Genomic DNA, 27,926 nt, shown 5'->3' with positions numbered 1-27,926 from the left:
CCCATAATTGAAATTTTTTCACAATTGTGATTTAGTATATCATAATTGTGACCCTTTTATTGTTTATTAATTTAACTTTTAACTTTATATCTTGCAATTGTGGCTCACATAATTATTTGTCCTAATTACAACTATGTCTCATAATGTGATCTTATTTTAAACCTTATTTCAGAATGCCTGTTTTATTTATTGTTTTATTCTGAGGTCAAAGCTAGCTTGAATTCATTATTACACATTGCGTTCTCCGCAAACCTCGACAGCAATAAGCCTCCATTATCAAAGAGACTGGACAAGCTGTGACATTAGACGCCCTGGCCAGAGAACATCGATTGGTTAATTAACTTTCAATTAATGGCGAAGGGAAAAGATGGCAAAGAGCAGTCACGCTCACACTGGTTGAGTCTGTTTGATTTCACCCCTCTTAGCGATCGGCGTGCTCTTTACAGTATGTACTTTAAGCCACCAAAGTAATCAAATCTACAATGTGAAGAATAAAAGAGAAGGGAAATCCATTTCCGTTTTCCATGTGCAGCTCGTCTCTTGGCACGGCATTAGTTTGAGTTTTTGGGATGCAGTGTTAACTCTATATTTGGATTGCACTGGAGTGGATTAGGAAGTCTTTATTGAAAACCCACGGGATTCTGACTGAAAGGGGGAAATTAAGAAGTGCTGTTTGTATCTGCGCTATACAAATAATTGCGAGTTCTCAGATTTCGAGGACCCCACTATATGGAAAAGTGAGCTTTGATGTACAAATCCACAATTCAACTGGGATTAGAGGCTTGAAAGGTTAGGAGTTACTAATTATGGGAAACTGGTTCTACATATCTAATGAGCACAAAGAGACATTGGTAATAAATAGAAACTTTATGAAGATAATGATCACATTGGATTCCAGAACTGTTCATTGTTGGCTGTGTAGAAATATTTGAGGTTGGACACATACTGCATTCGGCATCATTACAGAGATTCCGCGATAATATTAATTTAAAGTGTAATTGGATAAAGGGATGCGTGAGGTACATTATACAAAGCCTACCTGCTAATTAGCACTTTTACAATGGCCCTTGGTATTTTTTCTGTATAATTGGATTCAAATTATTCCTTTCTTCCCCCATTTTTCCCCAATAATGAAGAGAAGTTATGAAGAAAATGGCAAGCACGCAGCACAAATATGACAAGACTGACTGATTAACGTTTTTTTAGTGTAGTTGACTGCCTTGAGTTTCTTATTGGCTCCCTTTGCTCTCCCAGCAGAGCTGTGGCCAATCATGTCATCCCTCTCCGGACCCCAAATTAAACATGTCCGGATCCAGGCGGATGGTTGCACTGCCCCAGGACACAGCGTTTCATGTTTTAATGATTGTGCCCGGAGGAGTCCCGCCTGGAGGGCTCCCTCAGAGGGTGCCCATGTCACCCGTCATTAGCCGGGGGGTTGTGTTCTGTACCCATTCTGAAGAACAGTCCCTCCAGTTTCTCCGGCTTGAGCTGATCTGTCTGGTAGAGTCTTACTCGACACAATTTAAGAGTTTGATTTTAATTTGTGGTGATGATTTTATCCTGTGCATCAGGGGTGTTCAATCCTGCTCCTGGAGGGCCAACGTTCTGTAGAGTTCCACTCTGAACAGTTCCTTAACACACTTGTCTGGAGGTTTCTAGTAAGGCTAAAGAGCTTGATTAGCTGGTTCAGGTGTGTTTAATTAGGGTTGGAGCTAAATTCTGCAGGACTGGCTCTCTGGGAACAGGTTTGGACCCAAATGAGTCTCTTTCCAAGTATTAGTGAGGCTAGTGAAGGAAAACACAAGAAGGCTTCCAGGTCTTTGGTTTTACAGCGAATCAGCTGACTGTAATAGCCTTTTCCCCTCTTTGCTGAATGTGGCTCTGTGGTTCAGTATAATTCCACAGGATTTGTGATGTATTTATGCAGTCATTAATCTGGCCGTGTCTTTTCACTGGCCGGGATTAGAGTTCCCTCCGTTGGGCGCCAGGTAGGTTCACGTAGAGGTAGCAGACAATCATATAAACACAACATTTAGGGTCTACAGAATGCATTTCACATAGCTGTATAATGCAGAATGGAACCAAGCCAGGGCTGTGAAAACACTCATACGGAGCGAGGACTAGATTTGCGTGCTGTGAGACGTCTCTGAACTCTGTCTGACAGCAGAGAGTGTGAGGCCACATTTCACACTGTAGGATCAAGGAATGTCTGTCTGCTCAGGTCGTAAGTGCTGTGTGTACAAGACTGTGTAAAACACAACAGGGATCAACAATAAGAATATGCGAGCATTTCGGAGTTGACAGAAATATCACATGCCCATTGGATCAGTGAGTTGGCATTACATTTGACCTATGCGACAGTTTCTGTGCCTTGCAAATTAAACGTTTTCTGTGGCATAATAATGATTCCTGTTATGCTGAGTTAAATGTATTACTTTATCAAGCTGGCTACAATAGACAAGATTTTGTTGCAATTTAGAAGCATATTGGATGCATCCGATGGAAAGGTATAATAAAGTATTGTGAAAATTGCTAAAATTAATTTAAAATGATTTGATTGCTTTCTACAAATATTTGTTTAACATATGTAAAAATGTCTTAAATCTTAAAATATTATGTAATATACATACATATATATATATATATATATATATATTCCAGACTTTTCAAGGGCCCTCTCTTCCTTTGGGGCCCTGGTAATCAGTACTGGTTTTACCCCGAGTCCAACGCCCCTGCATGTGTGTCTTGTGTTTTATATCAGTTGTCTGTTTTTTGTTGCTAATCCAAGAGTAAATTATCCACGCGTTTTGTGCCCGTAAATGTAAGTTTGCCAGGCTGTTTATGTTTTAAGAGGTAAATATTGACATTACACATCTGAATCGGATCGCTCTGCATTAGCAAAGATTATGTTTGTACAAGTGCGCAGTAAATGCTTCAGTAGCTTTTCATCTTGAGGAAATGGCACCACTTGAAAATACCTTTTATAGTACACAAAGATGTTTTAGTGCCTCTGAATAAAAATCTATCTCTATCCTTCTCCCAGTAGCCCAGCCACCCCCACTCCAACATCCATCAGGGCCACAGAAAAGAGTAACAGAGATATTTCATCTCCTGATTTGATTAGTGAATTTCACATATTTTCATATATTTGCATAACGAAAATGCAAGCTATTTCTTTGGTATGTAACATTATTTTAATGAAAATAAACAATGTTAATTACTCTAATGTACAGTATGCAGATATTATATAATGGGAATTATAATGGGAATTAATATATATATATATTTTTTAATATATATATATATATATATTATTTTTAATTCCCATTATTATTAAAAGTCAACCTCAATGGAGTTTGATTTATTTTATATAATTTTTCCAATTCCGTTTTCTTATGTTCGTGGCACAGAAATGATTGTCACCTCTACACAATATGTTATTATTATTTTTTATATAAAATATGAGAATCATTTTTTTATATATAGATTTCACTATTATTTATTTATATTTATAATTTGTATAAACTTCAAATTTTTACTTTGTAATTTAATCATATTTGAATCGAATTGAATCGAATCACTGTCTACCTAAAGATTCACAGCCCTAATATATATTGTATAAGGCTCGAGCAATTGCCCAGAGAAAACTGGGTTATATATCTATATATATATTCTGTATGTAGTCATTTTGATAGTATGGTTGGGAAGCAATCTTAATAGTCAAGAAAATATGTCAAAAAGTATAAATTGGTCCTAAAGCTTCTTTCAACAACCTATTTAAAGGACAGGAAGCTATTGGCCTGCGGATCTGTAATCAAACAGGTAATTTGGAGACCGCAGCAAATGACTGAAAACAATAAGGAAGCAGATAGAGAGAGAGACCGTGATAGCAGGCGCCCCAGATGAATGCCTGAGAAAGCTGCCTTTCGGAGGTCCCATGATGCAGCGGATCTGTGGAAAGGTTGGGTGCGTCTGGTTACAGCTCTATCAGGGCTCCATCAGAGAATGGCAGGATTCGGTATCGCCTTCTAATGTAACAAGGACCATTTGTCTCAGTCACACATCCTTGCAAGTGCCTTGGTGAAGCCATTGATGTCATTCATCTAGACTGTCCTTGGCTGCTCTTTTCCTTCGCTGACAAGAGAGCAGCACTCTCAGGTAGCTGGAGGGGAGGAAGAGAAGCGAGTGTGATGGAGAGAGAGAGACAGAGAGAGAGAGAGGTTGTATAATGCTTTCTCATCAAGGCTAGAGTTACCCAGTGTGTTGAGTAATGAATCCATTGCCTTATATACACAAATACACACTATTTTACACCTTTAAACACACACAATTTTACCTTGTGCTTCACTGGTGATCTGAATACCAGAAGACTCCTGTTGTTTTAAAAAATTAAGCTATTTACAGTTTCTACGCATTATCTCTAACCTGAGTATGTGAGTAATGTGGAGCAGAAGCCAAGCTGTATGTTTTTGCCTAGAGCATTTTTCAGAGTGTCTGTGTTATCTCTGGCTTTAAGATCACTGCGATAATACTTCATCTCGAGCGTAACATGCTAACGGCCCATAATGCAATGGCATGTCAGCAAGAATTCAGCACATTTCAAACAGTGGACTACTGTTCACACTGTGCATTGTATTCTACGATGCTGCTTTCTCATGGTTTCTCAAAGCTAGCTTGCTATTGCTACACTCTAAAAAAAATGCTGAGTTGTTTCAACCAAACTTTGGGTCAAATATGGACTAAAATAAAATTTTTAACTAAAAAGTTGGGTTAGTCCATATTTGACCTAAAGTTGGGTTGAAATAACCCAGCATTTTTTAGAGTGTAGCATTAGCAAGTTAGCTTTGAAAGTATAAAATCCCATCCTCTCTGCCAAAAATCCCTAACTCTTCCTTTAAGTAAATGTTAAGTGAAAATTATTGATGGAGAGGGGAATAGGAGAATTTGTTTGCCAAAAAAGTGTAGAAAAAAGCATGATAACATCAGTGTACATCATGTTTCGTACATAATAAATTTGAGCCATATGACACTCTCTTAGCATCTGTACAAAAATGTACAATTGCGAAGTTAAAAACAGTAACACCATGCAATAAGTTTCACTTTGAATTGTGAGTGGAAATTTTCATTGCTCTACCCAACTCTCGATGTTAGTCAGAATAGAAAACATTTTTAATTTGAAAATACCAACGGTACTTAAAATACTGTTCAGTCAGTATTGTTCATTTCTGTACCTTGACGGAAGTCATCAACAAACGTCTGGGAATTTCACAGCAGTTCTGTCCCTGAAATATGTCTGGATTAGAAACCCTCACACACTGCAGAGGTCCAACTTTTCATTGAGTATGCATGTCTTTTTAATCTCCAATCGAAAATTTCTGCCTGATATTTATTAATAGCATTCTTAGGACGGTTGTCTGCTCCTCACTGCTTGGCACAGTAAAAGCAGTGACTGTGACTGCTTTGACCTTGGAGCTCAGGACACAGAGCTTGTTATGTAAAACGATATGATGGTTAGGAGGATGACGCATTCTGAGTGGACTGGAGACGTTATTGGGGCTGACAGACAGGGCCAGCTGGGGCCAGGGCCATCGAGCGTGCCCTACTGTACTCTAAAAGACACGACACAGAGGCCGGCCAACCGCCTGCGTGGACAGTCCAGCAAAAGGCAGCTGGTTGAAAACAACAATAACACTGGCACCGTTTGATCAGATCTAACAGAACTCTACAAATGGACTCGAGCGAGCTGCGAACTTGAAAATTTATTAAAAAAGCAGACATTTGGGAAAGAAAGGAATGGCTAATGATTTATCTGTAAATGCAGGGTTGGATAAGGAAGGAACAGCTGAGTAAGGAATCACGCCAGGTGTTTGGTCCGATTCCCCTGAAACGAGCAGAAAAGCAGAGTTGGTCTCTGGGTAAATGGAACTCTTTACCTCTCAACTATCTCAGTAGAGCCACACACACGTGTACGAGCACACACACACACACACACACACATATATGCAAGACCAGGCAACACGGTTTTAATCAGTAAGGCTAGATACCACATATCTAGCAATATAGTATGTAAATGTGTCTGTTATAATAATCTTTATTATTTAATGATAGAGAACCAAACTGGACTATTGTATTTAATATATTTGAACAGTGGTTGTCGTTCCAAACATGTTTGACTTTATTTCGTCAAAAGAAGATTATGAAGGATGGATGTTTCAACCATTTTTTGTCCATACAATGAAAGTCAGTGGGGTCCAAATAGTAACTTGGGACCCCATTGATTTCCACTGTGTGTGTGTGTGTGTGTATTTTTATGCAGGTGTGGAATGACATAAAGGTGAGAAAACGATAACAGAATTAGCATTTTTACTTGAATTAACGATAAAAAGTTATTAAATGAGACGTCTGTGAGACAGAACTTAATTTTATCAATTGGGATACAGTGGATTGTAAAAATTGGTCATTGTACACCAAAATGCAAGAACCAGGCCAACAGTGATTTTGCTTAAACAGTGGCTAAATTCTGTTAATGGTGACATTGGTGGACAAGTTCAATAATTGAAGCTTTTTTTAAGAAGAATGAATATCAATGAATCATTCACAATGAGACCAGGAATGTGTTAAGAATGTAAATACACTCTTAAAAGTAAATATTCTTTTTTGGGATCTATGAAGAACCTTTAACATCCATTGAACCTCTCCATCGCCCCAAAATTCTTTATAGTGAAGGTTCTTCACATTGAGAAGAACCATTCACAAGTAGGTTCTTTGGGGAACCCAAAATGTTTTTTCCTGTGGAATCATTGTGAAAACCACCTTTTGGAACCTTTATTTCTCCATCCACACTGGTTGTTCAAATTTTCTACAAAATAATATTCAGCACCACACTGTAATCTAACCACTTTTGAAACCGCTTTACCAGACACGTATGTGTTCAGCTCTGTCTTGCGCAGTGATTACTGTGGTGAGTGGAACCACGGGCTGCTGTGAATGAAACATTGTATAGTCAGGGCTTCGAGACCCAGCTGCAGGTCTGCTCATCGTGTCCCATTGGCTTGGTCCATTAGGAAACCCAGCTGGAAATGTATTTCTGGCCTGAGTCAATCAGGTTTGGGATTGGTGTGTATGGGGGGGTTAAAGTATTAGTTAGAATACCAGCACACACACTCCTTTCTAAAGATAGCGGCTTACAGATGTGCATTTCTTCTAATTTACCACTTGTTTTGATAGCATTGGACCCACAGACTACTTGATTTTCATTCTGTCTCAATCAAACATTTAGGTTTTTCTTGCAGACAGAGCCCGTCAAAAACCGTAACCCAAAACCAGCCTAATTACACACCACATCCTTAAAACCCGATAACTGGACTAGACATTCAGGCAGCTAATCGGTTCAGAAAATATTTAATTTTGCATATGTCTAATCCACAGCCATGATGCATCTCCCGGAAATACATATTAATGCTGCAATTACAGGTCGAAAACATCAGCACCACATGGAAACCGAATTCCCTTGTGCCATCGAACAAGATGCTTTGTTGTTGCGCAAAGGTTTTCTCGGTGTAATTGTGCATGAATATATATATTCATTTCTTTGTGTTTTATTTTTTCATTCATTGTGCCGGATTGGCTCCCCTGAGAGCCCGGTGTGATCTGATTGGTGTTTAACTAAGCACTCAGTTGTGGGAGATTGAAGCTCCCAATCGAAGATTAAATCAGCCATACAGGGCTCAAATTCATATTGCATGTTAGAGATCAGCGCCGGCCTCGTCTGCCCGGCTGGCAGAGTCCCACTCGTACTTGTAAGTGGTCCGGAAACTGGTTGCAGATGAGGGAAAAACATCTACCAACACAGAAAAAAAAAAAAAAATGCAGGAGTATGTCTCCAAAAATGGCTTGTCTGATGTTTCAGCTTCAGTGATTCTAAGCCTCAGCGATGTGCAACGTCAAGCGTTGCCACACATGGCATCCTTAAACAGAAATAGACAATAGCAAGCTCTTCCTCAACTGTGCAAAAATTTCCATCATATTATAGCGTGTTTACAAACAAATGATGCATTTAGACTTGGTCTAAATTCTGTTTTATGTTCCATATGATTGCAGTAATGACTTCGGCTCGTTTTCAAATCGAAGATAAATGTTTATGCATGTGGAAGGTTTGCCTGCGTTTGATTTGTGTTTGTTGGAGCAACACGGCACAGACGGTGCAATGCAAACGCCCTCCCCCCACTTCCCTCTCCATCTTTACCGTCTTCCTTTCTGTGTCTCTCGTTCTCCTGGGATTCAGGTGCACGGTGACACAGCGAGAGGTGGCGTGCCCTGTGGCTCTAGACTTCCTTGCTCCGATAGAAACACTTTGCCTGTCACTGAACAGAGAAGGACAGGAGGAAAGAGAGATCCAGACAGACGGAAGGAGAGAGAAAAAGTGTGTCGGGGCAGGGTGGAGGAGTGAGTTTGGCACGCACACACACCTCTCCGCGCAACTTGTCTGCATCGTAACCCCCATCCTTTTGTTCTGTTCCCCTGAGTGCAGTCGCGCTCGTACTTGCAGCCATAAAGCTCGTCAATCTTTGCCACAAAATGCATAAATGAGGACTAGGGCTGGGCGATATAGCTGAAAAGAATTATTTTGATATTTTTCATTCTTATTTGATGTACGAGATCTATGTCATGATTTATATATTTGCTCAAAAATATTTGCTTTTTTAAAACAAAAAAATTATTTCAACCAAGCTAACATGGTAACCAGTAGATTGAAATACAAAAATATTTTTTTACTAAATTCACTATAAATCATAGATTTATTTGAGTTTACAAAGTGTTGACAAACAATTTTATTATTTATTTATTTATTAATACAGTAATTTTATTATTTATGCTATTTATTTATTTATTATCCTATTATTATATAATATTGAAATCATGAATAATTATTATTTTATAATTGCATGAAAAATGAAGTTATGCAAACCTGCTCCAATAGTTACACACACATACAGTATTTATATATTTAATATGATGCAAAATATAAAGTGCATTTATATTTTTATAAATATAAATATTTATATATGTATTATGTATATATAGCTATATATTTAGATATTTTTAGATATATTTTCTGTTTTTCTTATTTAAAATTTGTGTAGGATAAGTTATTACACATTATTTTTAGATAATATTGCAGATTTAGGCTACAGAAATACATTTAAATATGTTAATGCTTAACGTGAATCATTTAACGTGTATATGCAAAACCTGCACATAAAAATAATAATAATAACACACAGGCACTTGTGTAAAGTGAGATGTCCCTTTACTGCTGACTAGGAAACACTCCTGCTCTACTCAGCCCTGCTGTATATGGCAATGTCAAAATGCATTTGACTGAGCCGGTTGGGTACATCTAGAGGTACGGTAACACAAGCTGCTGTGTTTGCTGGGAGGGATCTTGAGTTTTGTGTGTGGCACTGAAAAATTAATGGCCTCATACACAAACAAACACATAGATGCATGCATGAGTTACTCCTGAAAGCTGCCCAAAGGCAAGCAGCCAGCAGTGGGTCGAACCCAGCACTTCAGCGATTTACAGGAGCAACAAGAGGAAAAGAATAAGAAGTTAACGTCTCAGCCTCTCTTTCACTCACTCACTCGCTCATCCATATCTCTTTTGATCTTCTCGGCTCTCCGGCGGTCTCAAGTGACGGTGGATCATGGCGGCAGACTGTGATTAAACACAAGGAATTAAACAGGACACACAAACAATCGTGTGCACAGGCTAACAAACCAACCCATGTGATCAAAATGGCTGTCTGCACTTGAAACTACCTTTCTTCTTTTTTTGGGGGGGGGGGGGGTGTAAAATTTGTAGCTTTTACGATAGGCAAGGACACATGGTAATAGCTCAACATGATAAAAATCAACAAATTACATATTTATGTTAAAAATGGGAAAAAAAGGTAATTGCGACTTTACATCAAAATTCTTAGTACTCTCAAAATTGTGAGACATAAACTTGTAATTTATGAGAAGAGAAGGAAGAATTCTGAGAAAGTTAGAATTGCAAAAATTCAACTTGCAAGTCTGGGGGGAAAGAAGAATTGCGAGATATAAACAGAATTGCAAAACGCAAACTCGGAATAAAGCAACCTTTGAAGCTGACATTCAAATAACCTTCCCCTGATTCAACTGAAAGATAAAAAAAAATAATAATAAAAAAATTAATTAATAATTTTTTTTTTTAGCTACTTGGCCAAATTACATAAGTGTGATTTTAGACTATCATTGCAATAAAACCAGCTAATCTCATAAATCTAGCAGAAGCCAGTATATTCCGTAAACTGGAGTTCTTCCCTCGGACAAATTTTCTTAAACCTACGTGTCGTACTGAAAAGGTCACTTGGATAATGTACACGGACTTCATTATTTACAGAAACAATCTGGAACAGCAATGAAACATTTCAGAGTAATTTACTTAAACTGCCGTTTGTCCGTGTTTTCTGGCCTGGAGGACCGTTGTTAATCTGGCTGTAATGTGGCGCTTTGCGCAATTTCTGCATGGCTGTCCAATCACTTACATAATCCCCTGACATGAGACCACTGGCTTGCGTCATTTGGTCACTGACAGCTGTCAACACACAACCACATTAGCAGCCTCCTACACACACAGTGCGGCCCACTGTCATTTCAATATTTAAAGGTGCAGTATGCTATATTTGCGCCACTAGTGGTCCAAAACTAAATAGCAAAAATAGCTTGACTGTTCAAACAGGCAGCAGCATTCCTAAACTCGTGCCTTTAGTTGAGCCAAATGTTGCAGTGGGATCACTCTAACAAATATATTTGTTAGTTTGTTGCTGCTAGTGGTGTAAAAATGCAACACTGCAGCTTTAAGAAAAAACTAGTGTCTTTAGTGATTAGCATTTACTGCTATTTCTAATTTTATCAGGCAAAGACTCACTGTCTGCACTTGCATTGGTAGTCACGTCACTGTTCTTTTGAATAAAGTGTTCAATTTAAGCCGAAAGTATACTTAGATTTTTACACATTCGGTAGAATATACATACAGTTCACACAATGTACATTTTGGTATTAGCATAGTACACACATTCTATATGTTTGCAGACAGATTTTTCAAACTGCACATATTCTTTACACACAGCTCACACATGCGCCTTTAAATTTTTTGTGCTAATTAGTTGCAATTGCCTGTTGTTTCTCAGTCAAAAAAAATGAATGAGATAGAAAACAACAAATTACTGGAGACACAAGAACAATAGATGTCCACAATGTGTGAGGAAGTTTAGAGATGCACCAACTTTTTAGCATCTTTGCATGCACAAGCATTGGACAAGGATGATAATTTCTAGGGTGCATAGTCACCTGTGTTTACCATATCGAATTGAAGCGTTTGCATCAAATTTGAAGTATATTTCGGACTTTAGTTGTACTTCAAGTGGTCGCTGTCACCAGAAATTGACAACTTGCAATGTAAATGAATGACTCCTGGTTGTTTTGTCACTGCTAGTCACTGTGAACGCTGCTTTAGGTCTTCGTGGTTTTGATTTCATTCCTTAGTGAACAATTCTGAAACTATTTAAAAGTGTAAACACTAATAGATTTGGCCAAAAAGTGTTAGCTATAAACGACTGTGTTTGGTGTACCAGTGTGATGGGTTAAATTCTCAGCTTTATGAGTATGTGTCTTTATAGCATAAACAGATAATCCTAATCTCACCAGGTTATGTCAACAATTCAGTGAGATTTTTGCCCAGACTGAACAATTAGAGGCATTTTGTGCTGATTTTCATGCAGTGGGAAATGTGCCGCAAAAGCGTTGTTAGAGCTTTGGCCCGTCGTTAGTCGCCTAGCTTGATTTTCAGCACACCAGACAAACAATATCATCAACGTCTGTGTGCAGAAACAGAAATCAAGATGTTTTTATACTGCTGAACAGAAAAAAGGCCATACAATTTTGTATGCGCAGACAGCAATGAGCACTCTGGAGAACTTAGCGATCAACCCTCCCCCCACTTGCCAACTCCTGCAATCCTCCATTAGCAAGAAAACATTCCTGAATATTTCACACGCCAATATATTGTGTCAACATAACACTTTTCGCCTCACTCTCAGAACGAAGCTCCTCAGGTACAAATGAGGCGAGAGTGCTTTTAAGAAGCGCTCAGAATGGAGAATGAGCGCCTTTGTGATGCTGATGTCAGCTCTAATGCAGAGCAACTGTGACAGTTAGCGCTGAGGCGTTAGCTGCGTTATGGTGAAATGATTATTGTCTCTACTTTTTGATGAGCAACCTTTTGATGCTGTTTTCATTTTTTTGTGGCTTTATTTGAGAATAAAGACTTGAATTTAAAGTGTGAATGTGTCCCAACTTTAGCAGAGGAAAATGAGGGACTGTCGCTGTTTCATTTCCTTTTTGAAAAATAACAGTGTTTTTTTTTTCTACAAATAAAACCAGAAAAACATGGTTAATAGTTAAACCGTGGAAACATGCTACACTAACCAAACGACAACAATCTCATACTAAAATGTCACACAACCGTACGTATCATTAATGTGCAGTCTAGCCTAGCTTAGCATATAACGCAACAAAGAGCTATTTTATTCTTACACAGTTAACATGAAAGGTGAAAATGAAAATTTTCCCATTGTAATCTGTCATGTTTAAGTGTTTGTTGTATGTTAAACTAATTCAAATGCAGCAGCCTAGCTAAATTACATATGTGACAAATGCCATCTTACATGGATTTAATACAGAATACAGCTCTTTCTCTTAAATATCAAATGATCACATGCGGCCTTAAATGTGAGACACATTATTGCTGTTTCTCACAGTCGTGGCGAAGCATGGCTAAGCAGTCTCAGAGAGTTAGTTGGACTGTAACGGCTAATGGTGTGCTATGAAATATGGCTTCAGTCTGAATTTATGTGCATGAACTATGTGCTGTACCAATTAAAATGGCCATTTGGAGAGCAAGTGACAAGTTTGTTTGATGTTAGCAGAAACTGAGGGGCTTCTGTTAGCAAGAGCAGGGGCTTTTCTCCCATGAGGTCTGATTTGAGGGCTGTAAAGGGCAAGGCAGAGACAGGGTCTGATTGCGATTTGGATGTAGAATGAGAGAGAGGGATGGAGGGCGATAGACAGGGAGAAAGATAGCATTAGCAGAGAGAGGGAACAGCAAAGTGACACGTCACTCCTCCTCAGGGCTCTGTCTCGCTGTCAGCTCTGACTCAGTGACCTTGAAGTGGGCTCCAGGAAGTCACAACAGAGAGGACCGAACTAACAAGCTGCATCAGATTAGCTTTTTCTCACCAAACATTTCAATGTAGGCGCTATGGGAGTCACTTAGTGCAGGGTTTGATCTTTAACATAACCGTGGCTCTATGCCCTTTTACTGTGCGCTTTCATTTGCATAACTCTGTGTGTGTCTTTGATGTAGCCCCTAGGCTGAGACATTCTTGACTAGCAGAGGTGTATGACATCAACACTCTCTGATATGCTGTTAACTGTCCACTTTCTATCTATCTATCTATCTGTCTGTCTGTCTGTCTGTCTGTCTCTCTCTCTCTCTCTCTCTCTCTCTCTCTCTCACTCTCTCTCTCTATATATATATATATATATATATATATAATAGTTTATTTACTTATAGAGCACATTTTATATATATATATATATATATATATATATATATATATATATATATATATATATATATATAAATATATATATATATATATATAAATATATATATATATATATATAAATGATAGTGACCATAAAAACATGGCAGCATATAAAAATATAGTAAATACCATAGTAGTTTTTCCCTAAAGGTTTTTCAGTTATCTAATGTTGGCAAATATCATCCTGTAAACATGTGGAACGGTTCGAGCAACTGAATATCTCACAGTGTGTGTTATTAGGCGAGTGTGTTTGTACTGGAGCTGGATAAATTACTCCCCATCCTAATCTTGCTGTGAGGATGTTTTTATTTTTTTTATTTTTTTTGTAGCAGAACAATTTTGGTTTAGCGCTTTCCGTAGACAAAGGAAGCTCGGATCCAGCACGGCAACCCACAGCGGGAGCCAGGCAGGAGACAAAGAGCTTTGTGAGTGTTTCGTGTGGAGGCTTGGCGAGAGGGAGAGTAGAGCAAAAATTGGCACTAGGCGGACCCAAACTTGAGTGCCCAGCGCAGCATTATGCCCTCTTCACTCCCTGCATTGTCAACTGATGTGGCATGAGCTTCGTCAGCAAGTGTACCCGCTTCTCTCCGGCTAAAATCGAGGGCCCTCTGAGCAGGGCCTAGGGAGGGACTCCGATAGGAGCACGGCGGCTGGCCCTGCAGGCTCGAACCTGCAGCCTGTGATGCCAGCCGTGCGGAGGCGCAAGCTGCTTCAGCCTTTAGGGCAGACTGGGATCACGAGCCTGGGTTAGACGGTACTCTCAGCCCTAGACTGTCACCTATTGGCAGGGGCCTGGTACTGCAGTTTCTCTCCTGGACTTCAACCACAGCCAGCCTTAATTACAGCATGCTTCAGTTGTTGTGAGTGCATGTCAGAACAAATTATGTAAGTAATGAGGCTGAAAATGCTAAAGGAGTAGGAACACACTGGCGCGCTAATGCTCATGCCGAGAGAACACAAATACAAACAACAGTGCAATAGCTACATTTTTTTTTGTGTATGTGTGTGCAACGCAACAGAGAAGAAATAATTATAGTTTCCATTAATGATAAAATAACATGATCTGTAATATGAATAAGCAAATCTGGCAATTCTAGTGTAAAAAGCTCTCCTGACGATAAAACAACTTATATCAGCAACACCACCATGCCGCCCAACTTGAAATGCACGCTGTTATGCTGTTTACAGACATGTTGACCGGTGTACTGGCTGTCAGCATACAGGGTCAGTGGATCATCTGAGAGAGAGACCCTTGGCCGCAACGTTGATATTATCCAGATGACACACCAGGAGCTCGAAGGCAGATGATGAAATGGGCCGCTGCGGATACATCGCTCAGTGGTGGCAAATTTGATGCATGCAAATTAATTCCGTACGATTAGATTTATAGGGTTCACTAAAACATTATCAAGCCACAGTATTTTGGCTGGAGGTAGGAAAGTAGCTGCGGGGAACTTTGGCTTGGGATCTAAGGGAACTAGAGGGAGCAATTTATGTCAACTAGAAATAAAATGCTTGGGCTCCATTAAACAGTGACTGTTCAGCATGTGCTCTTGTGTGGTAAGGTCTATTTTGCAATGGCCAGAGTTTTGGTAAAAGGTCCTTTGATGTGATTATACTGCTTTTATCAAGTAGTCTTTTAAGAAACTTGTCCCAGGTTTTATATGAATCAATATCTGCAAGTGTAGTTTTTTAGAGTAGTAGTTCACTTATAAATAGGTGTTCTGTCATCTTTTATTTCATCACGTTGTTCCAAACCAGTATGACTGACTTTCTCGCGTGGAACACAAAATTAAATGTTTAGAAGAATGTCCACGCTGCTCTTTTCCATACAATGACAAAAAGCTCAGTTAAAGCTGTCTGACTTCCTATATTCTGTATTCTAATTATATTTTAACATCTCTGAAGTTATGGGGTAGATTAGTATGAAGAGTATATTTTTCTGCTGCAACTCTCGATTCTAATTAACATTCATGTATATTTCAGATATAGTGTATAAAATAATTTCATTCAAGGGTCGGAATTAATAATGGCAAATGTTATTATGTCTCAAAACCAATCATAACTACCAAGTAAATAACTTATGTTGATTCGATTTGGATGAAAGCATATGCTAAATGCATAAATGTAAACTTAAGATATGATAACAAAAAGTGTACATTTTTTGTTTGGTCACTATTCACTTTCATTCTATGGAAAAGAGCAGCGTGTACATTCTGCTAAACATCTGCTTTTGTGTTCCACAAAAAAAGAAGTAAAAGTCACATCGGTTTCCAATGATGAGGGAGAGTAAATTATGACAAAATGTTTATTTTTGGGGTAAAGATCCTTTTAAATGTAGTAAAAAAGCCTTTCTTCACTCTAAACTTTATAGAGATGTAGTTGTGTTTTCCCTCATCAAATACTTAAGCCTTCTTATTATCATCTTCTCTTTGTGTCAGTGCTAGGCCTCTTGGACTGCATCTCATGGTAACAAAATTATCCACGTAGTTTTATCGGTTTTTAAGCAGCTTTGAACCGATATTCCGATATTGGTGGAAAGGTTGGGTTTCTCCTGATATCCCTGTCCAAAGGCTCTGCGGGGAACAGTGGCACTTTTTTGTGATTGCATTTGTTTCTAAATCACGGGCTGACATCACGGTCGCTGTGCTTTTTGAGGGTTTTCTGTTTAAAGTCGGGATGGCCTCCTCCAAACACGCCGCAGCCGAGGGTGGCAGGGACGTGATGCGTTTGAAGCTCGGCGCCGTTTCATGTCGCAACATGCAGCTGTTGAGGAGGTGTTGCGCGGTGACTGGTGACAGTGAAAAATCCTGACAGTATCTTCCCTCTTTTCTTTCTCCGCAGCTCAAATCGAAATAATTCCCTGCAAGATCTGTGGAGACAAATCATCCGGCATCCATTATGGCGTGATAACGTGTGAGGGCTGCAAGGTAAGAAGCTAAACAACCCTGTCAGCGCGTGTCTGACAAAGAAAAAGCGGGAAAAGCCAACAAATGAGACATTCTGGAAAATAACAGAGAAGTTTCTTGCGGATTATCGTCTGTCTAAGCAAGAAAAATGTACTATTGTGCTTACAGGACGTACAGAATTCACACTCTGGAGTGTTAACTCACATAGTCAGGCTGAAATGTTGCTAAAATCGTCACAATTACAATGCAACAACAATATAATCCCTGTGTCTTGTCTTTCTTTACCTTTTTCTGCACTTTTTTTAATAAACCTGTCAAAAACGGAAGCGCTTTGGATCACTGCACATCGTTAGCAGTTTTGCAACCCCCTCTTCGTTCCCACCGAAGCTCATTTTTGTGCATTTTTCAAACGCCATCCACTCAGCAAAGAGGAATTTTGTGCTTATTGTGTAGTCTGTCACCGGAGCGACTCGTTAGCATTCCGCAAGCGGGCTCGGCAGAAACGAACGTGCGGACGCGGTTCCTGAACGGCGTGTATTTTATTTATTTATTTTTTCCCCGCACAAAAGACAGACTCTCTGCTCAGCATCTCCCTCCGTCACTCACTCGGCGGCGGAAACATGCAACCCTGAAGAATAAACTGCTGAAATGTGTCTTTAATGGTTACTAATTACTCGAGGCACAGAGACATTTAATGATATGTGCGAGCACACCGCTCCGGCCCATAAATCATAGCATTATTAAGGAGCGCTGCTTGTCACCGGCAGTCCTACCCTGCTTTCATAATGGCTGCCATTAGAAAGCAACTTGGCAGCTGTCAGCTGTTTTCTAGTAATTAAACAGCCAATGAGCAACTAATTAAGACATATGTGTATGGAGCTGTGGAGTGGGGTGTGTTAATGATGAGCTGGAATCAATTCATTAAGTCAAAGGGATGCGAAATCAACTCAACGTGGGCACCCGCTCATTCCCCCCTCGCGGCACCCACCGGGTTCAGGCTCTGTTATTCAACATTAATAACCTCGCACAAACTCGCCATTATTTACTACCTTTCTCGCCCGTCTCGGAGCGCGCCGTGTAATCCTTAACGAGGAAAAATATTCATTCCAACCTGCTTTTTATAGTTACCTCAGTGACATATGTGCTGTTCAGATGCATCTCGACTAAAGATGAACACGTCTGTATGATCGAGACAAGCGTTTGTGGAGTTGCCACCATCTGTTCAGAGTTAGCCACAGACAGGTTGTTCTTTTGAGAACTTCATATGAAATATGCGTTTGTAACATATAGAAACATGTCCATCCATCGGAGGTCAATTCACCAGCGTTATTAAAATAATGAATGTTAAGTGAAAAATATATAGTATGGTAGTTCCCAAGGAGACATTTCTTATTTTCCTGAAGTAAATATGGTTGATTTGTGAATGGGTTAACTAACCTTCCCTCTGTCTGCCCCTGGTGCCTGTAGGGTTTCTTCAGGAGGAGTCAGCAGAGCAATGCGGCGTACTCGTGCCCGCGTCAGAAGAACTGTCTGATTGACCGCACCAGCCGGAACCGCTGCCAGCACTGTAGGCTGCAGAAGTGTCTGGCCGTGGGCATGTCACGTGACGGTAAGATTGTGTCCAGTACAGCAGGCACCAGAGGGAAAACACAGATCTCCACAGATACAGAACGTCAAATGCATGCAAAATACCAAATAAATCAGCGTGTGAAGTGAACGTGCAACATGACAGCAAGTTTTTTTTTACTTGCTACGGTTAAAGAAAAACCTTGAGTGCAATGAATAGCGTAAAAGGGGGACATATCTTGGACAATTTGTCAACCAACATTGTCGAAAAGTTGGATATACAGGCATCACAGGATGCATCTCTGAATAATTAAATGAAATTATTTTAGATTTAGTGTATTTTATTATTTTTCTACTTTTATTTACTACTTACCTTTGTCCCCAGTCTTGACATGTCATTTAAGCTAGAGTACCTGTTCTAGAGTCGGCACCCATTACTCGTTAATATTTCACCAAACTTGTGACAAGATGAATTTAAGAGGCAGTTGTGGTTCTGGACTGTGGGGCATGTTCACTCAGGGTGGAGAATCTGACAGCAAGTGGCTTTTATTAAATGAGCATCATTAAAACAGGCTCATTAAAACCAATGCAGGTGAGCAGCATTAAAGGGAGCACAGGTGACGGGGTGTGTGTGTGTGTGTGTGTGTGTGTGTGTGTGTGTGTGTGTATGTGTGTGTATGGGTGTGTGTGTGTGTGTGTGTGTGTGTGTGTGTATGTGTGTGTGTGTGTGTGAAGGCCTCCTACTGGGCCTCCGGCTGGGCTGTGTGTCTACGGCCCGTGACAGGAGGATGAAATCAGGCCAGGTCTTCCGAGTCTACCAGGCTGCTCTCTCACACACAACCAGGACAGGCAAGGTGACTTCTGACTGAAGCTCACCAGTCCCCATCTGCCTTCCCTTCACGGGCACAGAGACGCAGAGCCACCCAGACACACACATGTCTGAGACGACTTTAGACCTCATTCATATGCCTCAAATTCAACGTTGATCCTGTGCCTCTTCTAAAATCCTCACTTGTCTCCTCTTGTCTCGTCTCTGTCCTGCCTGACTTTACCTCAGGTCTCTTTTTGTTTCTTTTGTCTTATCTTTTTTCGTCCTGTTTAATCTGATTTCTCATTTCCAACTCTTCCCACTCATCAAATCAATTCTTTTTTATTGTCTCATTTATTTTCCACTTCTTTCTTCAAATCTCACTTTGACTCCTTACCCCTCACTTTGTTCCTGTTTTTCCTCTTCTTAGCTCCTCTTCTCCTCTCTTTTGTTTCTTCTTGTTCCTCTACTGGACTCTTTTCAAATCAAATTTTCTCCTCTCCTCCTCTGTCTTCAAATCTCGTCTCGTCTCCTCTTCACAAGTCCGGCCTGGTCTCATTTGATCTCCTCATCTCATGTCTCAACTTTCCCAGTCCTGCCACGTTGTCTCTTCTCCTTGCCATATTTTATCTCGTCTCTTTTGCTCTCCGAAGCTCTCCTCACATCTAGTCCTGTCTCCTAATGTCTCATCTTGTCTCCTCTCGGGTCTCACATGTCCTCTAGTTTTTCACTCATCTCCTCTTTTCACATTGCAACTTCGTCTCCTCCCGCCTTCATCATCTCATTTCCTCTCTTCTGACCTTCACTCGTCTCCTTCCCTTTCTTTACCCCTTTCATTTTTCTCCTCTCCTCACATGCTGCCTCTTCTCCTGTTCTCCTCTTTCGTTATATCTCATCCTGTCTGCTCTGGTCTCCTCTTGTCTCCAACAGTCAAAGCCCCTAGATCCCCTTCATTCGCCACTAAACTCTCCTGTACATTTATCTCTTTTTCCATCTATCAGTAGATCAGCTTTTCCTCTGCCAAGTGCCCTATCTTTTTATGAACACTTGATCTCCACTTCTATCTGATCCTCACTGTATGTCATCCCCAGCTTCCTGTTCTTCTAACACTCCTCCAGTTCAAAGACAGGCTGAAGCTGTAGCAGCTCTTTCTTTCTAAGCTAAACAGACTCTGCCACTTCCTCCAGGTGTTCATGCTAGTCAAGTCTTCTGTTCTTGGATCATTTTGGTAAGTAGAGAGCAGGAGAAAGCTAATGCTATTACCAAGTGGAGCTCTTTTTGGACTCAGCACGTGGCTAATACCCTTTGAGAGACATTAAAGCCTGCTCCCGGGAGATAGTTGTACTCTCCGTGTCGCTATACTAGCTATAGTCTTCAGGGAAAAGAGATGGTGCCTTTTGTTGCTTCTTCTGTAACGATGGCTGTGGAGCGAAGACATCTTGTGCTGTTTTGTTGTGGTGGTTGATAACCAAAGGTTTGCTGGTTTGATCAGCATAAACAGTGAGTAATGTGCCGCCACCATTGTCCAAAAGACACTTAAACTTATGTTGCACCAAAGGGAGTGTACCTGTAAAATATAATCAGAACCACTTTCGTCAAGTATATTTATTACAATTATATTGCATACAGTTATTGTTGTCTGTGTGGTTATGTTCTTGGCAACTATTTAACAATTTAAATAGACCGCTTGTGATAGGTGTCAAGACTGGATTGGTACACGTCAGGAACAGCTGAGCTGACCGTCGGCTTATGCAAGCTTTCACTTACGTGGTCTGCCTGAACTAACGCGATGCTGAATTAAATTAAATTCAGTAGTCAAAGTCAACCCAGTGCACTCTCAAGGCAATTCGTAACTATTGTACATCTTGATGAACTGATGACTAGTTTGCATAACTTTTTGCATGTCTCATTTTTACATTTCCGTATCATCCGCTTATGCCCACTGATGGTCAGTTTTTAGGGGAGGACTTTCATGCTTACCCCTTTTCTATAAAAACAAACTTAAATTTCAATATGAATTCATACGACTTTGCCACTTCATAAAATAGTTGTGTTTTTCATATGAAAGGGTTGGTCAGCCGGCCTTGTAAGACTTTTTCTGAATGCATTTAATTATATTTAGCGAAGCGTTCACAATTTGTGAGTGATTTCTGTTATTAATGCACCATCTTTACTCCTTACAGCGGTGAAGTTTGGCCGGATGTCTAAAAAACAGCGGGACAGCCTCTATGCGGAAGTGCAGAAACACCGGCTCCAGCAGCAACAGCGGGACCACCAGCAACAGCCAGGTGAGGCAGAGCCCCTCACCCCAACCTACGGCCTCTCCACCAATGGCCTGACCGAGCTCCATGATGATCTGAGCGGCTACATGAACGGACACACGCCCGATGGCACCAAGCCCGACTCGGGCGTCAGCAGCTTTTACCTGGACATCCAACCTTCTCCCGACCAGTCCGGCCTGGACATCAACGGCATCAAGCCAGAACCCATCTGTGACTTCACCCCAGGCTCGGGCTTCTTCCCCTACTGTTCCTTCACAAATGGGGAGACATCCCCCACCGTTTCCATGGCCGAGTTGGGTAAGTGATAATTCTGGATGGGTAGGAGATGGTACTAGGGGGAAGAACCCAACCATGGGGCAAACGTCGTTAAAGGTGTCTTAAAATAGCATTAGGTTGGAGACTCATCTCAAAGACTCATTAACAGAACCTCTTTTTTTTCTAATTAGTTTCCATTAATTAGGGCCAATCAGCATCCAGCAGGGCATGCACCAAGGGAAATATTTTTTTTTAGCTTCCCCTCCTGCTCTGGGACTCCTTTTAACAGATGTGTTTTCAACATGATTGAATTTTTATACTGTTTTTTTTTTCCTCTCTCATTTCCATTTGCTCGTTCTTGCTGAAGGCAAATATGACATTTGTTCCCATGAATTTACACGCACTCCTCGCTTTTATACTTGAAGTACTTCCCTATTTTCCTCTTGTACAGAAACACAGACAGTCAACAAGCTTCTAAATCGACTTAAAATCACAAACCGCTACAGTGCAGCTAGCTCTTTGATTGGAGACACAAATAAAACACTGCATCTTTTGAAAGATCTTTTCCATAAGCATATCTGTAAATATAATTGAATCCGCCAGTAGGAAGAACCTTTTTATAACACTAATGGGAAACAAATGGCATCTCGTACCACATATGTATATATAAATACATGCATACATACACACACACACACACACATATATGTATATATATATATATAGTACAGCTCAATATGTCTGTACTTTAAGTGCATTCAGGCGCGACAGAGTTTTTTTTGAAGGTATGTTGTATTGCGTTTCAGAACATCTGGCCCAGAACATTTCCAAGTCCCACATGGAGACGTGTCAGTACCTGAGAGAAGAACTTCAGCAGATGACCTGGCAGGCGTTCCTTCAGGAGGAGGTGGAGAGCTACCAGAGCAAGGTAAACACACACGTTCTTGATGAGCCACATATGGTTGTTCAGAGGCTTTGGGCAGGGATGTTTGCAATTTAACTTTCAGGGCCACTGATGAGGTGATGTTTTGGGGATCGAAAATGTCCTTACTGGTTGCATTAATAAGATCAACAGTCATTTAAGTGGCTACTTTAGACTACTGTGTTTTCTTGTAATATGCCAGTTTGTAGATGTTCGCGAATCATAAATGTTTTAGAAGGCGTTAAATGTACAGTATCAAATCCTTAGTGTGCTTTAGGGGAAAAAAAATAATTTAACTGCTAGTAAAAAAAATAAAAATATGGCTGCTCGTTGAAACTAGTTGTGTCATTTGTTTCCCTTCAGCCCAGGGAAGTCATGTGGCAGTTGTGTGCCATTAAAATCACAGAGGCCATCCAGTACGTGGTGGAGTTTGCCAAGCGCATCGATGGCTTCATGGAGCTCTGTCAGAATGATCAGATAGTGCTTCTCAAAGCAGGTAAAGTGTGTGTTCACATCACCATCATCTGATCCCGGCTTAGTTTACAGGGCGTAAACACCAATAATTCCTTGCCTGTGGCTACATTTTGAATAGCATACTTCTAGCAGTTTAATGTGCACAGTATGCATTTGCCAAAATTTCCAGTATACCATGGAAGCCCTTTTTTAAAACCAAGGGATTCAAAAAAATATAATTTTTGTATAGTAGTATACGACTAGAGCATGCTATGTGTAATACTGTACCACAATCCAATGCGTTCAGCTTCATCTCCCTTTTTTGGTGTGATGAATGAACTGAAGAAAATTACAATTTCTTCCTGAAAAATTTTAAGAAACTTTAACATTTCAACAGGTCAGTATACTATTCTTAGTATATTTATTGTTGCATGCAATAGACAATTATTTTACATACTGCTTAAAATAGTATACTGCACAGGAATTGATATGCAAGTGTTCCATTCCTAACACAGCCACATGTCACACAGCAGGAGGTGCAGTGCTTCAGCTGAGTATCTCTTGTGTGTACAGAAAAACTGTATCGGGACAATCTGTCAGCTCTTTGAAAAATAAGGCACTATTGAGATGATATCCACCACTGCACACTATCTCCTCACAAAATAATGGACCAAAGTGCTCCATCACACTCACACCCCATCCCTTGTCATGATCCCAACAGCTTTCAGTGTTTCTGTTTGTTCCGGGCCCGACCAAAATTATTAACAAAATACTGAGTGAGCGCTCTCTCCTGACATGACATTTTAAACCACCGCCATCTTTCTAAAGCTCAGTAATGGCTTCTATTACGTGGCTTTTATCCTCTAAGCCTGAGCTCACCAAAGCACTCCGCTGTAGAATTACTGCTCCTACTCACAACAATAACAGCAACACACTCCACCTGAGACAAACACACACACACACACACAGAGAGAGAGCACTGCTCACAAACATCAGCTGATTGGTGACTTAATAAAGCTGTTTTATGATATTGCTATTTGTTACGATATGAACATACTGCCTATGGCCAGAAACAAACTTTAAGCAAGCACGCAAGTACTAACCTTATGCTTATTCTCACTATAATGTAACATATATAGACAAAAAAAATGCAGTTTTTAGCTAATCTTGTTATGATATAAACACACTGCTTATGGCCAAAAACATTCTACTTGCAAGTATGAAAATACTAACCTTACATGACAAACCTAGCATCGAATGTCTGTGCCATTAAACTATGTGTTTTCATTCAGAAAGCTAGCTAACTATAAATGTTGATAGCTAAGCTAATTTCAGCAAACTTACTGAGCAAGATTCTCTTGTTGCTCCGCCATTACAGTACTTTGAATGAACGACCTAAATGACAACGAACTGTAGAAGTAGAGTATTAATGCTCATTCTCATTATATCACCTCTAGTGGCAATGCTGAGAATGCAATATGTAAAAACTTTTCATAAGCTTTCAATCAAATGCATTTGCCTTCACATATTTCTGTCATGTATTGGTTGATATAAAAACTGCTTATGGCCAGAAACATTCTTCAGGCAAATACGCAAAAACAAGATTCTCATAAAATCACAGTAATCAACCTGAATGAGAAAATGTATAGTAGAAGAAGACTGTTTACACTAATTCTTGCTATTGCACCCCTTGTGGCAGTGCTGAGAATGCATCATTTACAGACTGTGAAGAATCCAGATATAAGTGTGTTTGCTTATATAAAATCATATTTTGTTTCTGTTTGGCCTATGCATAGGCTCTTTGGAGGTGGTGTTCGTCAGAATGTGCCGTGCCTTCGACCCTCAGAACAACACAGTCTATTTTGATGGAAAGTATGCAGGGACTGACGTCTTTAAATCATTAGGTGAGTTACGAAACCTGATTGGATTCAGTATGTGAAGTGGAAAATCTGTGTTTGGAATATTATATGTGAGTGTGTTGCTTATTTTTTGTTCTAACGGTCAACCAAGGCTTCATTTCACACATGGCACCAGCATTCAAATGCAGGCAGAACCCAAACTATTTTGCCTAGTTAGAAACGTCAAAATAGTTTTGCACATAAATATATAGTATAAAATAAAACGATATTATTTAAAAAAAAACATGATGATAATTATTTATATATAAGTAATTATACACATAACTAATTAAGATTTCAATAAATATTGTAAATACAAAAAGTTAATATGAATTTATTATTATTAAATAAAATTGCAATTTTACTCGCATTTGGCACATGAGTGTTCATTTTGGACGCTGTGTGTACGCAAGCAAATAAAGCCCACCAGGTCAGCACTAGCTTCTCATATCCACCACACCTGGAGTTAAACCTTCCTCGCTGTGGACGCTTCTCAGGATTGTGGTAGCCGCTGCGTATGGTGGGCGTCTGGAACTGCATAAGCAAGATTGAGTTTCTCTACCACAAGTGTTTTATCAAACCCGCCATCCACGCAGCCCGTAGTCTGAGCGCAGAAAATTTCTAGAGTAAGCAAATTTTACACAAGCAGTTTGAATGCCGTGACATTAGTGAAATCTCTTCTCTGTCATTATGCACTCACATTGGAAACCTTTTGGGGCTGAAAGTTGTCCAAATGCCAAAACAAACACAAATATGCCTCACAGCCTCCAAGACAACATTCAGTCATGTCTCACATGGATATATGTCTTAGTCTTATTTCTATTTTTTAACAAGCCTTCATGGGTTCGCCAAGCCTAAACCTCTAGCTCTGAAACTGGTATGAAAACTGCGTAGTGCCCCCAGGTGGTACTCAACACACTCTGGACATTTCATTTCAATAATTTAGTATTTTCCAATGTTTAATTTCCAATATCTGATTTATTTATGAGTTTGATATAGATTTGTGCATCTAAAACGCACATTATTACTTAATAGGCGCTGTGTTTTCAAGTTGCAATCGATATAAAAGGCGATATATGATTCTGAACGGGAAAATCATCGAAACTATATTTATTATTGATGTGTTTGAAACCTAATGCAGCATGTGTATATTAATTCATGCAAATACAGTGCAATCCTTTATAAATATTACTACTGTGGTGTCTGTGTGTTTTAGCTGTAGTGTGATTCTTCCACATAATATGGAAATGTGTGAACAACACAACTTTGAATATTTTATTAAAATTATGTATCATTTTAATGCTCAATTTTTAGTATCTGATTTATTTCCAAGTCTAATATAGATTTGTGCATTTAAGACCAACAATGTCACAGTTTTTCAAGTTTTCAAGCTATGATTGATTGGAAGGTTTGAGAATGGCTGCCAGTGTTTGCATTAGCTTTGAGTCATGGGTTTTATGCGGCGCTGTTAGTGACCCCAGTCATGGTTACGTAACCCCTCTCATTCGCCAAAGCGTGATTAGCCTGGAGGAGGGAAAATGTGGCGGGAAAAATCCTTCTGTAATGTTGAAGGATTGTATTGTTTTCCCTGTCATCTCATGCAAAAAGATCAAGTGTCTACCCAATGCTGTCTACTGCTCCATCTCACTCGCCTGTATTTTTTTTTTTTTTTTCTTACTGACTTTTTCTTTCTCTCGGTCTCCACTGTGACAGGTTGCGACGACTTGATCAGCTCTGTCTTCGAGTTTGGGAAAAACTTGTGTTCTATGCACCTCTCTGAAGACGAGATCGCCCTGTTCTCCGCCTTCGTGTTGATGTCTGCAGGTGAGCCCGTACCCATAAATTACCCACAATCCCTTGTTTACCTTCGAAACTATTTGAGACTAAAGGAGGAATGGTGTTGGGACCGCTCAGATTGTGTATGTTAAGAGATAACATCCCTGTGTGTGTTTAGATCGATCCTGGCTCCAGGAGAAGGTGAAGGTGGAGAAACTCCAGCAGAAGATCCAGCTGGCCCTCCAACATGTTCTACAGAAGAACCACAGAGAGGACGGCATACTGACAAAGGTAATGACACACATAAGGAACAGGAAATGGTCATTAGATGTATCTGTAATCCTATGTATATTCTTATATATTATATTATTCTTATATATATATATCCTCTGAAATTCTATATTGTTTTATTTGAATAACTGCGTAAAAGATTACAAATATTAAATATTTTCTAAATTAAAAGACTGTCTTTGATGTTGCCATTTTACCAAAACAATGTATTAAAATATTTGTCTTGAAAATATTCAGTTTACTGATTTACAGATTATTCTTTCTCCCCAGTATTACAGTTAAATTAGATTTATAAATCCAAACAATAAATAAATGAATAAACAGATTTGTTTTTATTTCTTTCTGGTAAAAATAGAATAAATGATGAATAATTAAACCTGTGTTACTTTAACATTATTTAAATACCATTATAGAATTTATTGATCTTTAAAATTGCATTTGTTTTTATATTACCTGTTGTCCTTTTAATTTTAGTTATAGTAATTTTATTGTGCCTTTTTCATTTTCATTTTTATTAGTTTTATTTTATTTTTTTATATTTAGTTTAATATTTAATTTCTTTTTATTACTTATTTCAGTTACTTGCCAAGTCAACATTTTTATTTTTCATCCAATATTTGTACTTTTTATAGAAATAACATTTTATTTTATTATTATTATTTTGTTTTTCAAATACTGACTTTTTTTCATAGTTTTAGTTAACAATAATCACACATAATTATATCATTTTAAACTGGTCATTAGAAAGCAAAATGAAACAATCATAATATTGAATTTCTTAAGTGTGTTAAATAATATTGTGTTCAATTTGACAGTTTTTGGGAAGAAAAAAAAGCAAATATTGCTTTCTTTCTTTCTTGTAAATTCTCTGCAGACCCCCTGTTTAAAACTGTTGCATTACAGGGCCAGGGATATTTATTAAGAAAGTAAATTGAATCAATTTGAATTTCATCTATGACTTCATCCACTAAGTTTTATTTGGTCTGGCAGCTGAAAGATTAGCTAATGTCATGTGAAAAACCTGGGACCATCTGTGTTGTGTCTGCAGATTAGAGGGCTGCCTTTTGACCCT

At 39.3% G+C, this 27,926-nt stretch overlaps 1 protein-coding gene across 2 annotated transcripts in view; it reads left to right on the top strand.

Moving 5' to 3' along the window:
* Nucleotides 1–27,926, top strand: part of LOC113067023 (nuclear receptor ROR-alpha) — a 249,280-nt gene that overhangs the window by 214,828 nt on the left and 6,526 nt on the right. For both annotated transcript variants that reach the window (XM_026239201.1, XM_026239202.1), the window contains 8 exons: nucleotides 16,539–16,624; nucleotides 18,071–18,212; nucleotides 21,161–21,556; nucleotides 22,321–22,442; nucleotides 22,800–22,932; nucleotides 24,686–24,793; nucleotides 26,501–26,611; nucleotides 26,742–26,854. In XM_026239201.1, coding sequence (XP_026094986.1) covers nucleotides 16,539–16,624; nucleotides 18,071–18,212; nucleotides 21,161–21,556; nucleotides 22,321–22,442; nucleotides 22,800–22,932; nucleotides 24,686–24,793; nucleotides 26,501–26,611; nucleotides 26,742–26,854 — 1,211 coding nt within the window. The remainder of the gene's footprint in view (nucleotides 1–16,538; nucleotides 16,625–18,070; nucleotides 18,213–21,160; nucleotides 21,557–22,320; nucleotides 22,443–22,799; nucleotides 22,933–24,685; nucleotides 24,794–26,500; nucleotides 26,612–26,741; nucleotides 26,855–27,926) is intronic.

Source organism: Carassius auratus, chromosome 50, assembly GCF_003368295.1.
Source record: "Carassius auratus strain Wakin chromosome 50, ASM336829v1, whole genome shotgun sequence".
In the NCBI taxonomy this organism is placed as follows: Eukaryota; Metazoa; Chordata; class Actinopteri; order Cypriniformes; family Cyprinidae; genus Carassius; species Carassius auratus.
This window is presented reverse-complemented; position numbering and strand designations above follow the sequence as displayed.